The 16,298-nt window shown below is 41.4% G+C and overlaps 1 protein-coding gene across 1 annotated transcript in view; it reads left to right on the forward strand.

The window, feature by feature from the left end:
* Positions 1–9,408: 9,408 nt before the first annotated feature.
* The window catches only part of LOC134286628 (uncharacterized protein K02A2.6-like), an 11,620-nt gene continuing 4,730 nt past the window's right edge, over positions 9,409–16,298 (forward strand). The window contains exon 1 of the mRNA XM_062848270.1: positions 9,409–9,452. Coding sequence (XP_062704254.1) covers positions 9,409–9,452 — 44 coding nt within the window. The remainder of the gene's footprint in view (positions 9,453–16,298) is intronic.

Below are 16,298 nucleotides of genomic sequence, written 5' to 3' on the forward strand. Positions count from 1 at the left end.
AGCAGATGTCTGAAGTCCAAAAATAATGACCAGAATATCCAAGATAGCGGTCTAAAACTCAAGACGGAGGCTCCAATTCAATATGGCGGCTGTTCAATCGTGTTTTGGGCTCTGAAACCATGTTATATGGGTATATTTGGTATGGGAAAGATGTCCGGAGTCCGAAAATGATGACCTGAATATCCAAGATGGCGGCCCAAAATCCAAGATGGCTGCTTCAAATTCAAGATAGCGGCTGATTAAAGGAGTTTTAGACCCTAAACATGCCATATGGATATATTTGGTATGGCGAAGGTGTCCAGAGTCCAAAAATCCTAGATAGCGACTTAAAATTACAAATGGCGGCTGTGAAATTGAATATGAGGCTCTAAACCCATGCTATAGGAGTATATTTGGTAAGAGAAAGACTTCTGGACTTCAAAAATGGCGACCAGAACATCCAAGATGGCGGTCTGAAATCCAAGATGGTGGCACCAAATTCAAGATGGCGGCTGTTTAATTGTGTTTTAGGCTCTGAACCATGCAATATGGGTATATCTGGTATGGGTGAGAAGTCCGAAGTCCAAAAACGGCGACCAGAAATTCCAAAATGGCGGCTCAAAATTCAAGGTTTTGGATTTATTTTAAAGTTTAGGGCTCAAACATCAAAAACTGGATTAACGATGTGGTTTCAGGTGCCATGAAATGGATTTTTTGTTATGCGTATGAACGTACGAAAGTTTTGTTGAAATGGGGTTTCGAAAGCACGAGAACGGCGCCATCACTGCTAGGTTGATATATTTGTTTTTTTTATGTGACCGTTATCCCAACATAAATAGTTTTGAGTTTTTTTTGCCAAATATTCATCTAAGTAATATTTTTCAATTGTTGTTGGGTGACGCAGAAAAAATCCCAACCCAGAGAATGATATTATTATTTGCTATTCATCAAGCTACAATCAAATGTCTTTTAAGATATACCGGAGAAGATTACTTTTGAAATTTAATATCAAAACAAATAATTTCAACGTGTGATTAACATTCATACTTCTGAGAGAATGAACGATGACAAACACTAAAGATCACTGCCCCGTGTGTTTCATTGACTAATGACGAAATTTCAGATTAGAATATAAAATTGTGACGTGTAGAAACGGAGAAAATATTCAGTTTAAAGTATTTTTCTGTTTTCTTGCAAGAAATTAAAAAGAAAAAAACCGATTCAATTCTGTTTCAGTAGCCCATCTTTAACATCGCCCCAAAAATCGTTAGTTCGAAAAACAACATAATATCAATCAATTTATGCAGCAAACAAAAGAAAACGTGAAATTCGACTCACCACAAAACGATTAATTAATAACAAATCATGATAAGTCAAATAACGCACATTTTATAGAGACGAGAAGGAATACCAACAGACTAGTATCAAATGCAACAAACAAACAGAAAAAAAAACAAAGCCATCAATATAGTAATGATCAACACAGCAAATACAGAGAAGTTACATTTTTCACCGAGGAAAAATAATGCAATCCACATTAGCTACTGGATCGGCCGATATCATCACGGTATGTGATCTTGTTTCATTCTTAACCATTTTCAGTTATCTCGACAAGATTTGGCTTTGAGTGGTATTAATCTAAAGAAAAGATCCAAAGTGTCGAAATGGTTTTGTTGTAATTCTTTATTGAGTTTGTTTGTATTGGGTGTAACTTATTTTTCCAGACAGTTACGAGTTTTGTGAGGAAACTTATTAGGTTCAGTGTTAAATTGCCTTTATCCAATTTAATTAACACAGTCGATATATCATAAATGCTCAAACTTATTTTATCTAAAAAGTAAAGAAAGCAAAAACAAAACTAGATTCATTGTATATCAATAGATACTTCTGTCGAAAGCGTCTTGTGTATAAGCAGGTTGTAAAACTTTCTTATGCTATCCTACATTTGATTTTGATCTATCCTGCATTATACGTATAAGCCTCATTAGTCCGAAAGTCATGCTTGGATATTATTTACCAAAGATCGGCTGGCCAGTCTCCACGTTGAACTCTCGAAGATCATTCAGGATAATTCACAAGGTAAACATCTGATCCGTCTTTAATCCGCCTTCCCGAAAACTAGCCTGATATTCGCCAACGAAGGACTTTCCTAGTGTTCTCAGTCTATTGAATAGTACCTGCTACAGTATCTAATGCATGGCGTACGTGTACGTGATTAAGAAGGGTAATATGGTCTTTCTCATATGGAATTCAATCCTCAGAAATCTTATTGTTTTCCAGCTTGTGTAGGGCATTGTTAACCTCGTCTAGTGTTGAAGGTTTTATTTTCCTCTGCTTGACTGCCTGCTGGTAATTCGCTCCAGAAATTTCTTAATAAAAATCAATATATGAGAGACTTTTTCATATCTGTTTTAGCTGAAACTTTGTGGAACAATGTACTAACGTAGCATTAACTCTTAAGTTAGATGGAAACAAACGCAACTCTCCACTGCGTGAATTTTTCATTGACCGCGTGGAAAGTTGGCTTCACAGCTCCCTCACGCCTTTGCTATGCGTGTGTGATCATCATGTTATTCGACAAACTTTCATCCATGCATTGTAATTTGATAGCATGCTTCTGAATTGTAGCAATAGTAGCAAGTGAATATAATTCCATGCACATAAATGATTTCATCCCTGTTGCCACTGACAGTTGCGCAAAAGCACAGCATATCGCTCCGATCTATCATCTCTTGCGTTTCAGCAACTACAGATTTTGTGCTGCCGTGTCATGCTGTTGTAGGTTCACTTTTTCTGTGCTTGCCACCCTACACCGATCTCTATTGAACTGGATAACGACCACTAACATTCGAATCCTCGTACGTCACTTTCTTGCGATATCGGAGCTACTGTTTGATAGGTTTACGGTTATAGCCTGTACGCCAGATACGTTAGTTTTTTTATTCCATGAACTCGTGACGTTAGAAACCAAACTGGAACAGGTGGATATTATATATTTAAAACATGTATTATCCTACTCCTGCGATACGTAGAAAGATGCAGAGGATTCCTCAGTTTTTGCAATCTAGAAACAAACAAATATAACGATTCGATCATTCTAGTTGGCATTTGCAATGACTTATAAGTTTGTGCAATTGTGATTGACTGTTCATTGAAGACTATCATAAGGTACACACACACACACATCCTAGCGAACATGTATAATTTGAAAACAGATATTGTAACCCAGTTATGTTATTGCTTCTTGGTTCTTCTCAAATTTGGATGAAATCAAGAATAAGGAAGTAAGAAGTATGAAAAATGTTACAAAAAGTCTGAAACTATATAATAAATATAAAAATAACATTACATACTTTATTAAAGTATATATTTATTATCAAGAATATACATAAAAAATCGATGAAAAACAAATCGGAAAAAATAAAAGAAGGTAGAGAAGATAATTACACAAAATCTTTTAGGTCAGCGAGTATTTATCAATTTTTATTGAATAGGAAAGCGAACCCACGTTGTGGAGATTGTAAGTTCAGTGTAAACAATAAAGTGCATAATAAGTGACAACACATAAAAATACGTGAGCTGCAGAACAACCAAACAAACAGTCGCTTGTGAGAAAATACACACCTAGACAAACACATTCAGCTCACTCTGTAGTCGATGATAATAAATTGGATAGCGTGGAAGCAGACATTCTTCTGTTCTTTTAGTAACAACGGACAAACCAGTTTAATTTCACAATTTATTTGTAAACAAAAACACACATAAAAAGTAAATACAGCAGATGTAGCTTAAGTCAACATTCAAGACATCATCAGTAGTGAAACAAAACAAAAGAATACAAAAGAAAAATAGTTCCATCATTAGAACACAGAAAAAAAAAATACATGTAGGTAACGAGAGGTCCCGTACAGTCAGAGAATAAGGACAATTTATTCTGTCAAATCAGAAGGCTTACATTGATTACTTAAATCAAAACAGTTTCCATACATGCAGAATCATAGTTTCGTCGTTGAAAATTGTTTTCGTTCCAACATCCACGAGGGGACCTAAATCTCGAACGTTTCTTGAGACTCGTTATCGCTTGCTAGGTTACATCAAATTGCATTCTCGAATCGCCGCTTAGTATGGAGTTTCCCATTTACATTAAAAGCTAGTTTCATAGATTTCCTCAGAAACCACTAATCACTCGTTGAGAGATCGTCGATCAACCGGCGTCGTCGTCGCGGGTAAATCATTTCAGTCGTTTCAAACCATGTGGAGATACTTTTTGAGCGCAGAGCGGAGAAGTGAGCCTACTCAACATCATTCGAGCATCCTATCAGCTACCAAAAGAAATTAAATCAAGAAAAGTAAATAAAAGGTAAACTTGATGAACATAATTAAGCATTAAGAAGCAAAAAAAAAACGATGAAACTTAATTGGGTTTCTCCGATGTCGATAATGTACATTTTGTATTGATCCTAAGTAATTTTTTCGGTTTAGAAACGCTAGTAACAAAACGATGCCGAAAGCAAGAAAAAACAGAAGATATTATATAAAATTTAATATATGATAGTTAAATAAATGCTTATATAAACAATTGAAATGGAAGGTGGCTTTATTTCTTCCCGTTTATTTCAGTATTACAAATTTCATATTCCGTCAAGGCACCATTCACCGTGGATCTAAGAAGATTCGGGACAAATAAGGGCTGTCATTTGACACCAGTCTTATAAACATTGTTGGTGCCGCTTTTAATTGCCTTCATTATAGGTTAAAATTAAAGCAATATCCACAGAAGTAGAAAATTTTTCACAAAATTTGGTGATATAGTACAATTAGTAAAGGGTAGTAGGGTCGCCTAATTCCGTGGTAGGTCTCCATTCACCGTGGTAGTAGGGACCCATTCACCGTGTATGAGAAATTTAATTCTTCTTTGTTTAAAAATGATCAAAACAACCCAGCCAAGGGAATTTTCTTCGTTTAAATTCATTTCAAGTAATAACTTGCAAGATTTTATTAGAAAAACGAATGTTCAAATTTTCGATTTTTTCTAGATATATGGGACAATATGGGGCACGGTGAATGGAGACCATTGATTTTTAGGGTACCCATTTACCGTGCCTTTTTGTTTCAATTAAAAAGTACGAGTAATCGTACGTTCTTGTTAAACTTACGTCGGTAATGCAAAATACATACCTGATATGTGAATTTAATTGCTTCTTGGTGGAATAAAAACGTTACTACATTTAGTTTATCGCTTAAATCACCTTAGCGCAGTTTTCGTTTTTTCACTATGAATGCAGTGAACGAGCAGAAACCCGCATCATGTAAACACACTTTAGTGTCAACATGATACTTTTATATGTTTCTAATGAGTGTTATGGCATGGTAACAATACATTAGTGTTGTATTGGGGAAATTGAAGGGAAATTGTCATATTATTCAATCATAATATGGAAATAATGAAAAAATATTCGAAGGCACACGGTGAATGGAGCCCCCACGGGGAATGGCGCCTTGACGGTTTATCAAAAAAATTCTAGAGGATTCAAAAACACGCTTTTGCTTGCACACGTCTCCGAAACTGTACGTCTCCAGTTCTGCACTCTGCGAAGGGTTCGCAAATCCGCCTCCACTGGATCCACCCACCTAGCTCGCTGCACACAACGTCTTCTTGTACCGGTCGGATGCCTCCCATGAACCATTTTAATCGGGTTACTATCCGATATCCTGATGACGTGATCCGCCCACCGTAGCCTCCCGATTTTCGCGGTGTGGACGGTTGTTGGTTCTCTCTGCAGCTGATGCAGCTCGTGATTCATTCGTTTAATCGAAGTCCCGTTTTCCATCTGCACTCCACCGTAGTACCATCTACAACACCTTAATTAAAAAACTCCTAGGGGGTGTTGATCTTCTGCACGTAGTGTTCATGTTCCGTGCCCATGGACCATCATCTTATCCAGGTATCCGTATTTGTACATAATCTGCCATAACTGATTTCGCTCGATTGTGTCATACACCGATTTAAAATCGATGTACACGTGATGTGTGGGCACGTTTTATTCGCGGCATTCCTGCCGTTAAAGCGCGTTCACTCATGAATCCGTGTTTTATTATTTTTCAACCAGCCAAACTCTTCTTGAATCTCTTGGAGGTCAGAGGCCGAAAGTCTTTCATACTCTGCACGTACACCTAGATCTGTTACCACGTCACCTTCGATGCTTGCAACGTCACCATTAAGGTACTCATCGTAAAGCTGTCGCCACCTCACGCTCGCTAGTGAGAAGATTTCCGTGATTATCTCGGCACATGGCAGCTTGTGACAGAAAGCCTCTGCACGAGCGGTTCAGCTTCTCGTAGAGCCTCCGTGTGTCCTTACCGCGGTACAGCTCAATCGCTTCGCGATCTCGTTCTTCCTGCTGGCGCTTATTCCTCCGGAAGACTGAGTTCTGCCTGTTCCGCGCCTGTCTGTAACATGCCTCATTCGCTCTCGCACGGTGTTTTGCAACATTCTCACCCATGCTGCATTATTCTCGTTTATCAACTGTTTACATTCGCCGTCGTACCAGTCGTTTACGCTTCTTTCTCGTCATTAGGTCTCCCTTCGTGTGGGCAGTGCACGTTTGAAGAAGCGGCGCTCAACATGCACATCCTTGCGTTGATCGGCTGCCACCCGATCACACGTTTTCGCATCTTGCCCAATACTATAAATCCTGTTCCCAGTTCATAGGTGGTGCCACAGCTTTGGTAGAAGGTAGCCGCTCGATGCTCGCATTTTCTCACTTTCTGTCCAGTCCAACAAAGTTCCTGAAACGCCACGATGTGGAAGTTTCAGGAATGTAATTCGTCGTAGATTATCCTGTCACATCCTGCGGAACCAAGTTACTTGCAATTCCATATTCCAAGTTTCCAATCGCAGTCCCTTTTTCGTTGCGTTATTCTTTGTCGATTGAATTAAGTCGCATTTTCTCCTATGTTATTCGCAATGGGGATTTTTACGGGTGGCTTATTGGGCCTACGCCAACATTCCTGTCTCGCCGGAGGGCCATCGTGCCAAATCTGTTTAACGTCCGTACCAACACTGGGACGATCACGCTGATGGGGCTACCACCTTGGATCTAGCTGGGCTGATGCAGCATTTCTTACTCAGCCGCTGGATGCCAGAACAGAAGCTGTTTGAGCCACACCTCCTTGGTGGGTCGTACCTCCTCAATCTAGCTGAAGTCAGAAGGACAACAGTGCCTAGGCTGCACTACCAGCTAAGCACACAACTTTTAGCTGGCGGTCTTTGTCATCGCTTTTTTTTACTTATTGAGCCGAAATCTTTTGTTTTTACAATGGTTTTACACTTTACAATTTATTACTGCCTTAAAACTATGTTAGTTTGGGTAGCCGAAGTACTCGCGGCTGTTTCGAGGTTAATGATTGAAAAAAAAATTGGGGAGGACGGATTTATGGGTTTAAAACTAATTTATTTGCTAACTTATACTAAAACATTAATGGGACAAATTGTCCATATCTGTAACGGAACCAAAAAGAATTGATTTTATCGGTAAAAACGACAAGAAAAGGACAAACGGAAGAGGGGTGACGACAGACAGGGGCGAACAACAAAACCAAAAGGCGGACAACGAAAACAAGGAACGTACTACATCAAACTCTGACATCAACACGTTTCAAAAACTGGTAAATTAGGTTCATGTATTCTAAGTCAAGTCCTGCCAACACTTCTCTATCGGGTTTCTGTTGTTTTCCTCGGACCCGGAGAATTTCATGCAGCTCAGATCTGACCTCACGATACTCATTGCATCCCCACACGACATGTTCGATATCCTGATAAGCCACGCCACAGACACAAAGATTGCTTTCTGAGAGCCCAATACGGAAGGTATGTGCGTTCAACAAATAGTGGTTGGACATCAGCCGACACATCACACGAATGAAATCGCGGCCTAAATCCAACCCTTTGAACCATGTCTTCTTCGACACCTGTGGAATGATGGAGTGCAACCATCTACCCATCTCTCCATTTGTGTTGCCAGCTGATCAAGGTCTCCTGACGGACCAATGCAAAAAATTCGTCGAAGCCGATTTGACGCTCGTAAATATCGCCTTCGCTAGCGCCCACCTTAGCCAGAGAGTCCGCTTTCTCATTGCCCGGAATTGAGCAATGTGAAGGGACCCAAGCTATGGTGATGATGTATGAGCGTTTAGACAAAGCACTCAAGACTTAGCGTATTCCTTTCAGGAAGTACGCTGAGTGCTTCATCGGTTTTTTTGACCGAACAGCCTCCAGAGAGCTTAGACTGCCGGTAAAAATGAAGTAGTGCTCAGGTGGAAGAGTGCGAATGTACTCTAAGGTGTAGCATATAGACGCTAGCTCAGCAATGTATACCGAACATAACTTTTGAAGCATGAAGGTGGCGCTATGAAATTCATTGTAGACACCGAAACCAGTCGAATCATCGGTTTTTGAACCATCAGTGAAATATTTTCTGTCCTCGCTAACATGCCCGAACTTGTTTGCAAACATTTGTGGAATACCTACGGAACGAAAAGATTCTGGTATACCGGTGATCTCATCCTTCATAGAGAGATCAAACTCCACAGAGGAGCTGTCGAAGTCTGAGAAGTTGTCACGATTGGTGTTAACCGGAGCACGGTGTCAAAATTTCGATTATTATCGAACATTCATGTACCTTGGATTTTTCTTCGAAAATGTTTAGTATTTGAGCTATGTATTCATAAACGGAAAACTAGAAAATATTTCATCGGCGAAAATTTTTCCATACATTTTGTATGGGATGTTTTTTGGGCTAAAATAGTAATTATTGATTTTTAGTATGGAAAATAGCCGAAAACTCATCTAATTCAAATTTTCCCCGATAGAATATTTTCAAATTTTGCATTTATAAATTATAGCCGAAGTTCTGACATTCTATAAAGAAAAATCCGAGGTACATGAAAGTTCGATAATAATCAAAATTTTGACTCCGTGCGGAGATGGGCTTACCTCCAGCGTACACACTCATAAAACGAGTATGGGGATTCTGTTCAAGCAGCTGGCACAAATGTCCCAAATGGAGGATAACGTGCCTCTGGAGCCGGCCTTCTGATGACTAACGGATTCACAACCTCGCATCGGAAGAGGAACCGGAACGATAACTTCGCAAAGCGGTCTGTCAGAGGCTGTACACCAGCAAGTACCTCTAAACTCATTGTGTGAGTCGAGTTCATGCAACCTAACGCTATCCGAAGGCAACGGTACTGAACCCGTTGAAGCTTCAGCAAGTGTGTTTTCGCCGCGGATTGAAAACAGAAGCTACCGTATTCTAAAACCGATAGAATGGATGTTTGGTACAGCTTGATCAGATCTTCCGGGTGTGCTCCCCGGTAATAGTTCGCATAAAGTTGATTCGCTTTTGGCATTTCTGTATCAGATACACAATGTGCTTCTCCCAGATGCATGTGGAGTCGAACCAGACGCCGAGGTATTGTGAAGACATGCTATGAGTGATTGTCTTACCCATCAGAACGAGCGGAAACTTAGCCGGTTTGTGTGTTTTTTTTAGAAAAGACAATTAACTCAGTTTTCTCCGGAGAGAACTCGATACCCAGCTTGAGAGCCCAAGTAGACAAATTGTCCAAAGAATCCTGTAGTGGTCCTTGCAGATCGACTGCTATTGACAAACTTTTTTTTCGAACTTGTGGATCCATCGAGGAGAGCTTTCTCGATCCTCGTTAACCGACGACGCGTTACGCATTCTTCTTCCGACGTTCCAAAGAGTTCTCATCGAAGTCTCGCGCGATAAACCCTCGACGAACCGACGCCAGTAACCGCTGTTCTTCGCCTTGATCAAGTTCTTGAACTTGCTTTCAAGGGAAGTGTACCGCTTAAAGTTTTCGACCGAACCGCGTTTCCGAAACTCTTTGAACGCCGCGGATTTCTCGCGATAGATTTCTGTACACTCACTATCCCACCACGGATTGGGGGGTTTCCTGCGAATCGATGGACCTGGCACTGGTCGACGTTGTGCCTGAAGCGCGCTACTGATGATCAGCTCGGCCAGAAACCGATACTCTTCCCGTGGTAGAAAAACTCCTACCGATTGTTCACCGTCGATAATTGCTTCCGCGTACTTCTTCCACTCAATGCGCTTGGTGAGATCGTAGGCGATGTCGATCGATGGAGATTGATGCGACCCGTTGGAAATAGAAACAACGATCGGAAGGTGATCACTACCATGGGGATCCTGGATAACCTTCCATGTACACTCCAGCGATAGTGAGCTCGAACAGATTGAGAGGTCTAATCGGCTGTTTCTAGGGCTGTCATCTTGAGCTGGAGGTGCCACTCCTCGTGTAACTTCTCCGGTATTCAAAATTGTCATGTTGAAGTCGTCGCAGAGGTCATATATCAACGTTGAACGGCTGTCATCGCACAGTTCCCTCCAGCCTGTACCATGGGAGTTGAAATCTCCCATGAGCAGCCGAGGCTCGGGCATAACCGAGCAGATATAGGCGAGATCCCTGCGAGATATCGCAGTTCTCGGAGGAAGATATATGGAGGCAATACTGAGGGTTTTACCTCGGATAGTCACCTCACATGCGACGGCTTCAATGCCTGTCATCGGATGAAAATCGACTCTGTAAAATGAGTGCTGCTTCTTGATCCCTAGAAGCACCCCTCCGTACGAGTCGGATCGGTCAAGGCGAATGATATTATAATCGGGAAAAGGTAAGGTTACATCAGGTGTCAGCCATGTTTCGAATAGTGCAAATACATTGCATTCTAAATTGTTAACTAAAATTTTAAAAACGTCTAATATCGGTGTAATACTACGACAGTTCCAGTGTAGAACAGAAATCGTATCTTCGACTTCGGTGGTTAAATTTGCCATCGAAAGATACGATTGTCGCAAGGAGAGGCATTTCAGAAGCCAACTGCTTCAAAAGAGGGGTCACACAAGGAAGAAGTCCTTTTACAATGTTCTTCACGGAATCTGAAGCATTGAAGAAGCTGAGGATGATGTCTACGATGCCAGAGAGCGTAAACAATGGCGCACCCTGAGGTTAAGCAATTGCTGCTGTCTATCCGGTTGAGAATTCGAGAAACGTGGGACATCTGGGATTTTAGATGTTCCCGGGAGTGATGGAAAGTCTCGTTCATCCTGGATTATGAATCCCGGAGGGGAACGTTTTGTGACTTTCTTACCACTCTTGGAATTTGTCATGGTGGGTTGGGAGTCGTTGCTAGGCAGATTCCGAGGTTTTTTGGTGGGTCTCTGGAGCCTCATCCGTTTCCTCGTTTCACCCTTGAAAACAAAGGGAACCCCGTCCCCGACCTCAGAGTCAGAGCCCTGATCATCGAGAGATAAAGACGAGTAGATGTTACGGGATTCAACGGTCGGGGCAGATTTTTTCAGCATTTCGGCGTAGCTTTGCCGTGATCGCTGCTGCAACGATCGTTTTTGATGTTTTTTTTTTCTGCTGTATGCACCTCGGGCAAGCAATCAGATCATGTGAACGGACGCTGCCCCAATAAACACACTTGGGCGGCGTTTTACACGCACCGTCCACGTGTCTCTCCTCGCATGTTGCACAGCGAGGTTTATTGCTGCAGTACTGGGCGGTGTGGCCCAGCTGCTTGCACAATTGATGCAATTCATTGCCTTCGGTACATACAGCCTCTCAGGTAACCGAAGTTTGCCAATCGCTAGCAGATCTGGTAATGTTGATCCGGAGAAGGTCACACAACATTCATCAGATGGTGTGTAAACCTTCTTCTCGCCCTCCTGGGAGACCGAATGCAGTTGCCGGCAATCCAGTATCTGGACAGGAGGTAGAGAAGGGTTATGGAAACGACCACAGCCTTGCATGATCGTTTCGCAGGTCAAAGATCATTCGGCGACCTTCCCCGAAATCTCAATCGACGCGCTTGGAAGGTACACGTAGTACTCAATTGTAAATAACTCAAAGGCCACAATCTCATTAGCCTGTTTTCGGTCGCCTACTGTCGCCCGAAGCTTAGCTGTACCGGCCATGTCAATGGAGACAACTGAAGAATACCGCTTAGTCAGATCCTTGCTGATTTGAACGGTGTTCAAATGTTTGCCTTTGGGTCGGAAGAAAACAACATATGACCCGTCAAAGTCGGGAGGGTAGGCCTTGAGGCGGGGGGACGTCGAAACAGATTTACTGTTGGTATCCATTGCAGAAGCGCCAGGGTGAAGGGAGACAAAGGGATTAGCATTTACATCGCCTTGTTGGTTCGAGCAATCCGATGCCAATAACGAAGCTTCGTTGATGCGGTACGACGTATCCCCGCCATCATCATCATCGCCCATTGTGGTAGCTAACTACCACCACGGGGCACTCAAAAACCTTAAACGAACACTATCACGGGGACGAGAAATAATCTAAAAACAAGGGACAAAATTAACGCTACAGGAAAAGTGAGAAAAAACTGCTTATGTACCAAATTAAATCTAATCAAAGAGTCAGTGGAGAGGGGGGAAGCAACGAGGAGTAACTTTATGTACTCTGTTTAGCCACAGGCCCGACGACGACAGGTCCATTGTCATCGCTTGACCCGTGGAAACATGAGGTAGGTACTTGTTAGGGGGCGTCCATAAATGACGTAGCTCATTTTAAGCGATTTTTTATACCCCCCTCCCCCCTCGTAGCATTTCGTCACAAATTCAGGTACCCCCCTCTATAAATGACGTAGCTTGTTAAACTCCCACCCCCCCCCCACCCTCAATAAAATTTTCATGTAAAAAAACTCGAACTTAGCTCTGGTTTTAATTTTAACTTGTATGTTAATAGAATATTTTGAAAAAAAAAACAACAATAACAAGAAAACATGGTCCACTGCACGAATTTATGCTGGCCTGCTTATTCTCACAGAAAATTTGAGACCAAACTTCAAATTTTGTGTGAGAGTAAGCAGGCCAGTATATATTCGTGCAGTAATCCATTGCCGACTGCCAGGTTCAGATCGCTGATATCAAGACCATAGGTGCAACCATTGGAGATTATCTCCAAAGCTAATGACTGAATAAACCACCCATCGTTCCGCTTAATGCCGTAGAACCGGAAATTGATGCTCCCAATACCATATTAGCCTAGAAGCTCTTCCGAAGATATTAGTTTGCTCACTAATATATCTATTAAGAATTTCAAACTGGTTTCATGTGAACAAAATTCACCACGACATTTGAAAGACCCTGCAGGAGTTTCTTCTAAAATTCTTACAGCAGTTTATTTTGGAATTCCTCGAGAATTTTCTTTTCGGATTCCCATTTTTGAGATTGTTTCCCTTTTTAGTTCCTCTAGCACTTTCTTCTGAGATTTCTCCATTAATTTTCTTTGAGATTGCATTAGAGAATTCCTCCTTATTGTATTCCTTCAGGGACTCCTTCAAAGATCCCTCCAAAAGCTCCTTCTAAGATTTTTCCATGAGTTTTTTTCTAGGGTTTTTCTAAAAGTTTATCCATGGTTTCCTTCAGGAGTTCTTTCAAGGTTTTCTTCTCCTTCAACCAGCAGTTTCCTTGGACATCCCGACAAGGGTTTTAACCAGTATTTCATTTGAGATTCCATTAGAACTTCTTTCTGTGTTTCCTAAAGAAGTTCCTTTCGGGATTTCTCCAGGAGTTCCTTCTTGGTTTCCTTCAGGAATTTGCTCAGATATTCATTCCAAGATCTCGGCAGGTAACCCCTCCGGCATTCTTTCAAAATCCTCCCAGGAGTTGCTTCTGAGATTCCTCTATGTGTTCTTTTTTAGATTACTTCAGGAATTCCTTCCTGGATTCTTCTGGGATTCCTCGAAGACTTCCTTCTAGGATTTATCCTGGTTTTTTTAACTCCTTCAGTATCTTTTTCCGGCATCCCTCCATTCACTCCATCCAGGATTCCTCCAGGATATCTTACAATTCTGCGAGGAATCCCTTTATGGATTCCTTACATAGTTGCTTTTGGAACTCCTCCAGGAGTTTCTTTCTTATATTTCACCAGGAGTTATATCTAGATAATCTTTAGTGATTCCCCAAAAGTTATTTTAAGGATTCCTCCAGAAATTATTGACGAGATTCTTTCAATTATTTCTTCCGTGCTTTTTCCAAAAAATAAACCAAGAGTTCCTTCTGATAATCTACAAATATTTCCATCTAAGATTCTTCCAGAAGTTTATTCAAGATTTCTACGAAAGCTTCATCTAGAATTGGTTCAGGTACTCCTCACGCAATTTCTCTATTTTCTTTCAAGATTGTTCCAGCAGTTCCTTCTTATATTCTTCTGGAAGTTCCTTCAAGGATTCCTTCTGAGATTCCTCCAGATCCTTTTGGAATGTTTTCAGTTTTTTTTTCTGGGATTCCCAGTAGGAATTCCTGTGGAAATGTTGTCCTTCTCCTGTTGGGGAAACCTATAAAGAACACAATGATAAATTCCTTACGAAGTTGCTAGAGGAGCCCCTTAAGAAATTGTTGGATGAATTCTTCGAAGAAGTCCTGTAGAAACTATATAAGGAACTCCTGGAATAATGTCGTAATGCCAAAAACTTGGAAAAATTTTCCTTAGCGGCGTGCAGTGCCCTATAGCAAGCTGCAAACTATTGGTCTTAAGAAGCATTTGAGCGAAATTGATTTTTGTCTGCAAACACAAGGGATTGGCGGCATGCACCGTGCGGTGCGAAAAAAGCGTGTGCTTCACACAATCTCAAGTGCTTGTCTCCCGTTTTGCCGAGAGACAGAGACGTATGAGTGAGAGAGCTTTCGTAATTGTGCGAGAGACAATCGCAGCACTAGCTCTACGGCGCAGCGAGTAATGCACGGTGCTTGGGACTGTGCTTGTCTCCAAACAGAAAAAAATCACTTAATAAATTAATTTAAGAGTTTGTGTTTTCGGCAAAGTTGTAAAGCTTGTCAAGGGTCACTTGTGGTCGTTTGATTCGAAATTTTTCCAATCATGCGTAGTATCAAGCCAAGTGCAAAGCACGGAGACAAGCACCGAGAGAGTGCATACGACAAAGCGTGAGAGACAGGAGAGCTCTAGCACGCGGCAAAGTAAGCGAGCAACACACAACCGATTGCGCGTACTCATCTCCTTCTAGTTTGTTGTGCTGTCTCGTAGTAGCGTGTGCGGCACGCACCCTATCCCTGAAATACCTTATTCTTTACGCAGGATTTTAAAACCACTTAATGCACTACTTAATGCAAGTAAAAAAATATTAATTATTACATTTTTTTTTCAATAGGTCTAGTAGAAAGCTACGTAGCATATCATAAACCCTTACCCCCCTATCGTCACACTTCGTCACAAAATCACAAACACCCCCCTCCCCCTCAAAAAGCTACGTCATTTATGGACGACCCCTTATTGACTCAGCCCCACGGTAGCCACGAAATAAATGGAAAATGATACTGGCAGTCGGAATTGTTAAGGACAAGGCAAGCCTACTCCGCAGTGTTATGAAACACTAGAACATTTTCGAGGTGATGGAGAATTTCGTCTACTTGGGATTAACTCATTAACAATGTGTAGATAATAACGTTAGCTCTTAAATACGAAGTCTCACCTGCCATGGGCTCCACAATAACCTGCAAGATGCTGATAAGACTGGTGGTTCTCTACGGGCGCGAGACTTGGACCAACAGTCATTCACCGTGTATTATGGCGTAATATTCTTGATTCATTTTTACTGTAAATTTGATAGGCTGACACAAATTTAAATTTTCTCTTGTGTCACCGCCCCCTCGGAAAATTTTGGTCGGAATTTGACATTTTGAGGGGGGACACAAATAAATTATTCAAGAAATATAAAAAAAATAGAGTGAAATTAGAGCCGCCGAAAAAATTTCTTAACAAATCCGATGAGTTTGATGATTTTGCCTATTTGTTTGGGTAATTTTTCATCAAATACATTTATTATTTATCATCCACCCCCTTGACGAGCCTACGAGCAAAGTGACAAAAGAAGAAAATGAGATTTGTTCCGGCCTTATACTAAGAAATAAAAAAATGGCATTCAAGGACTTCAAATTTACGATTTCAAGAGGTACTCTCAAGCATATGAATACTTCCATACGCCACGAAAGGGTTAAGAACGTCTACTGCAAGCTCTCGTATCAGTACCGGCGCGGCGTTTGTGTTTTTGCTTGCAAAAAGTAACTGCCCAGTTACACGAGAGGGAGAGCAGTGCTTAATTGAGTACGTTTAACTGAATGGCGATATGCCTGTGCCGCCCATACTAGCAGAGCGCGCGCGGAAGCAAGATGAGTGTGTTCGATTCCCGATGTTTATTTTGGTGTTCTCAAACGATCGACGACGACGCTGGCGCT

This window comes from Aedes albopictus, chromosome 2 (assembly GCF_035046485.1).
Source record: "Aedes albopictus strain Foshan chromosome 2, AalbF5, whole genome shotgun sequence".
Lineage (NCBI taxonomy): Eukaryota > Metazoa > Arthropoda > Insecta > Diptera > Culicidae > Aedes > Aedes albopictus.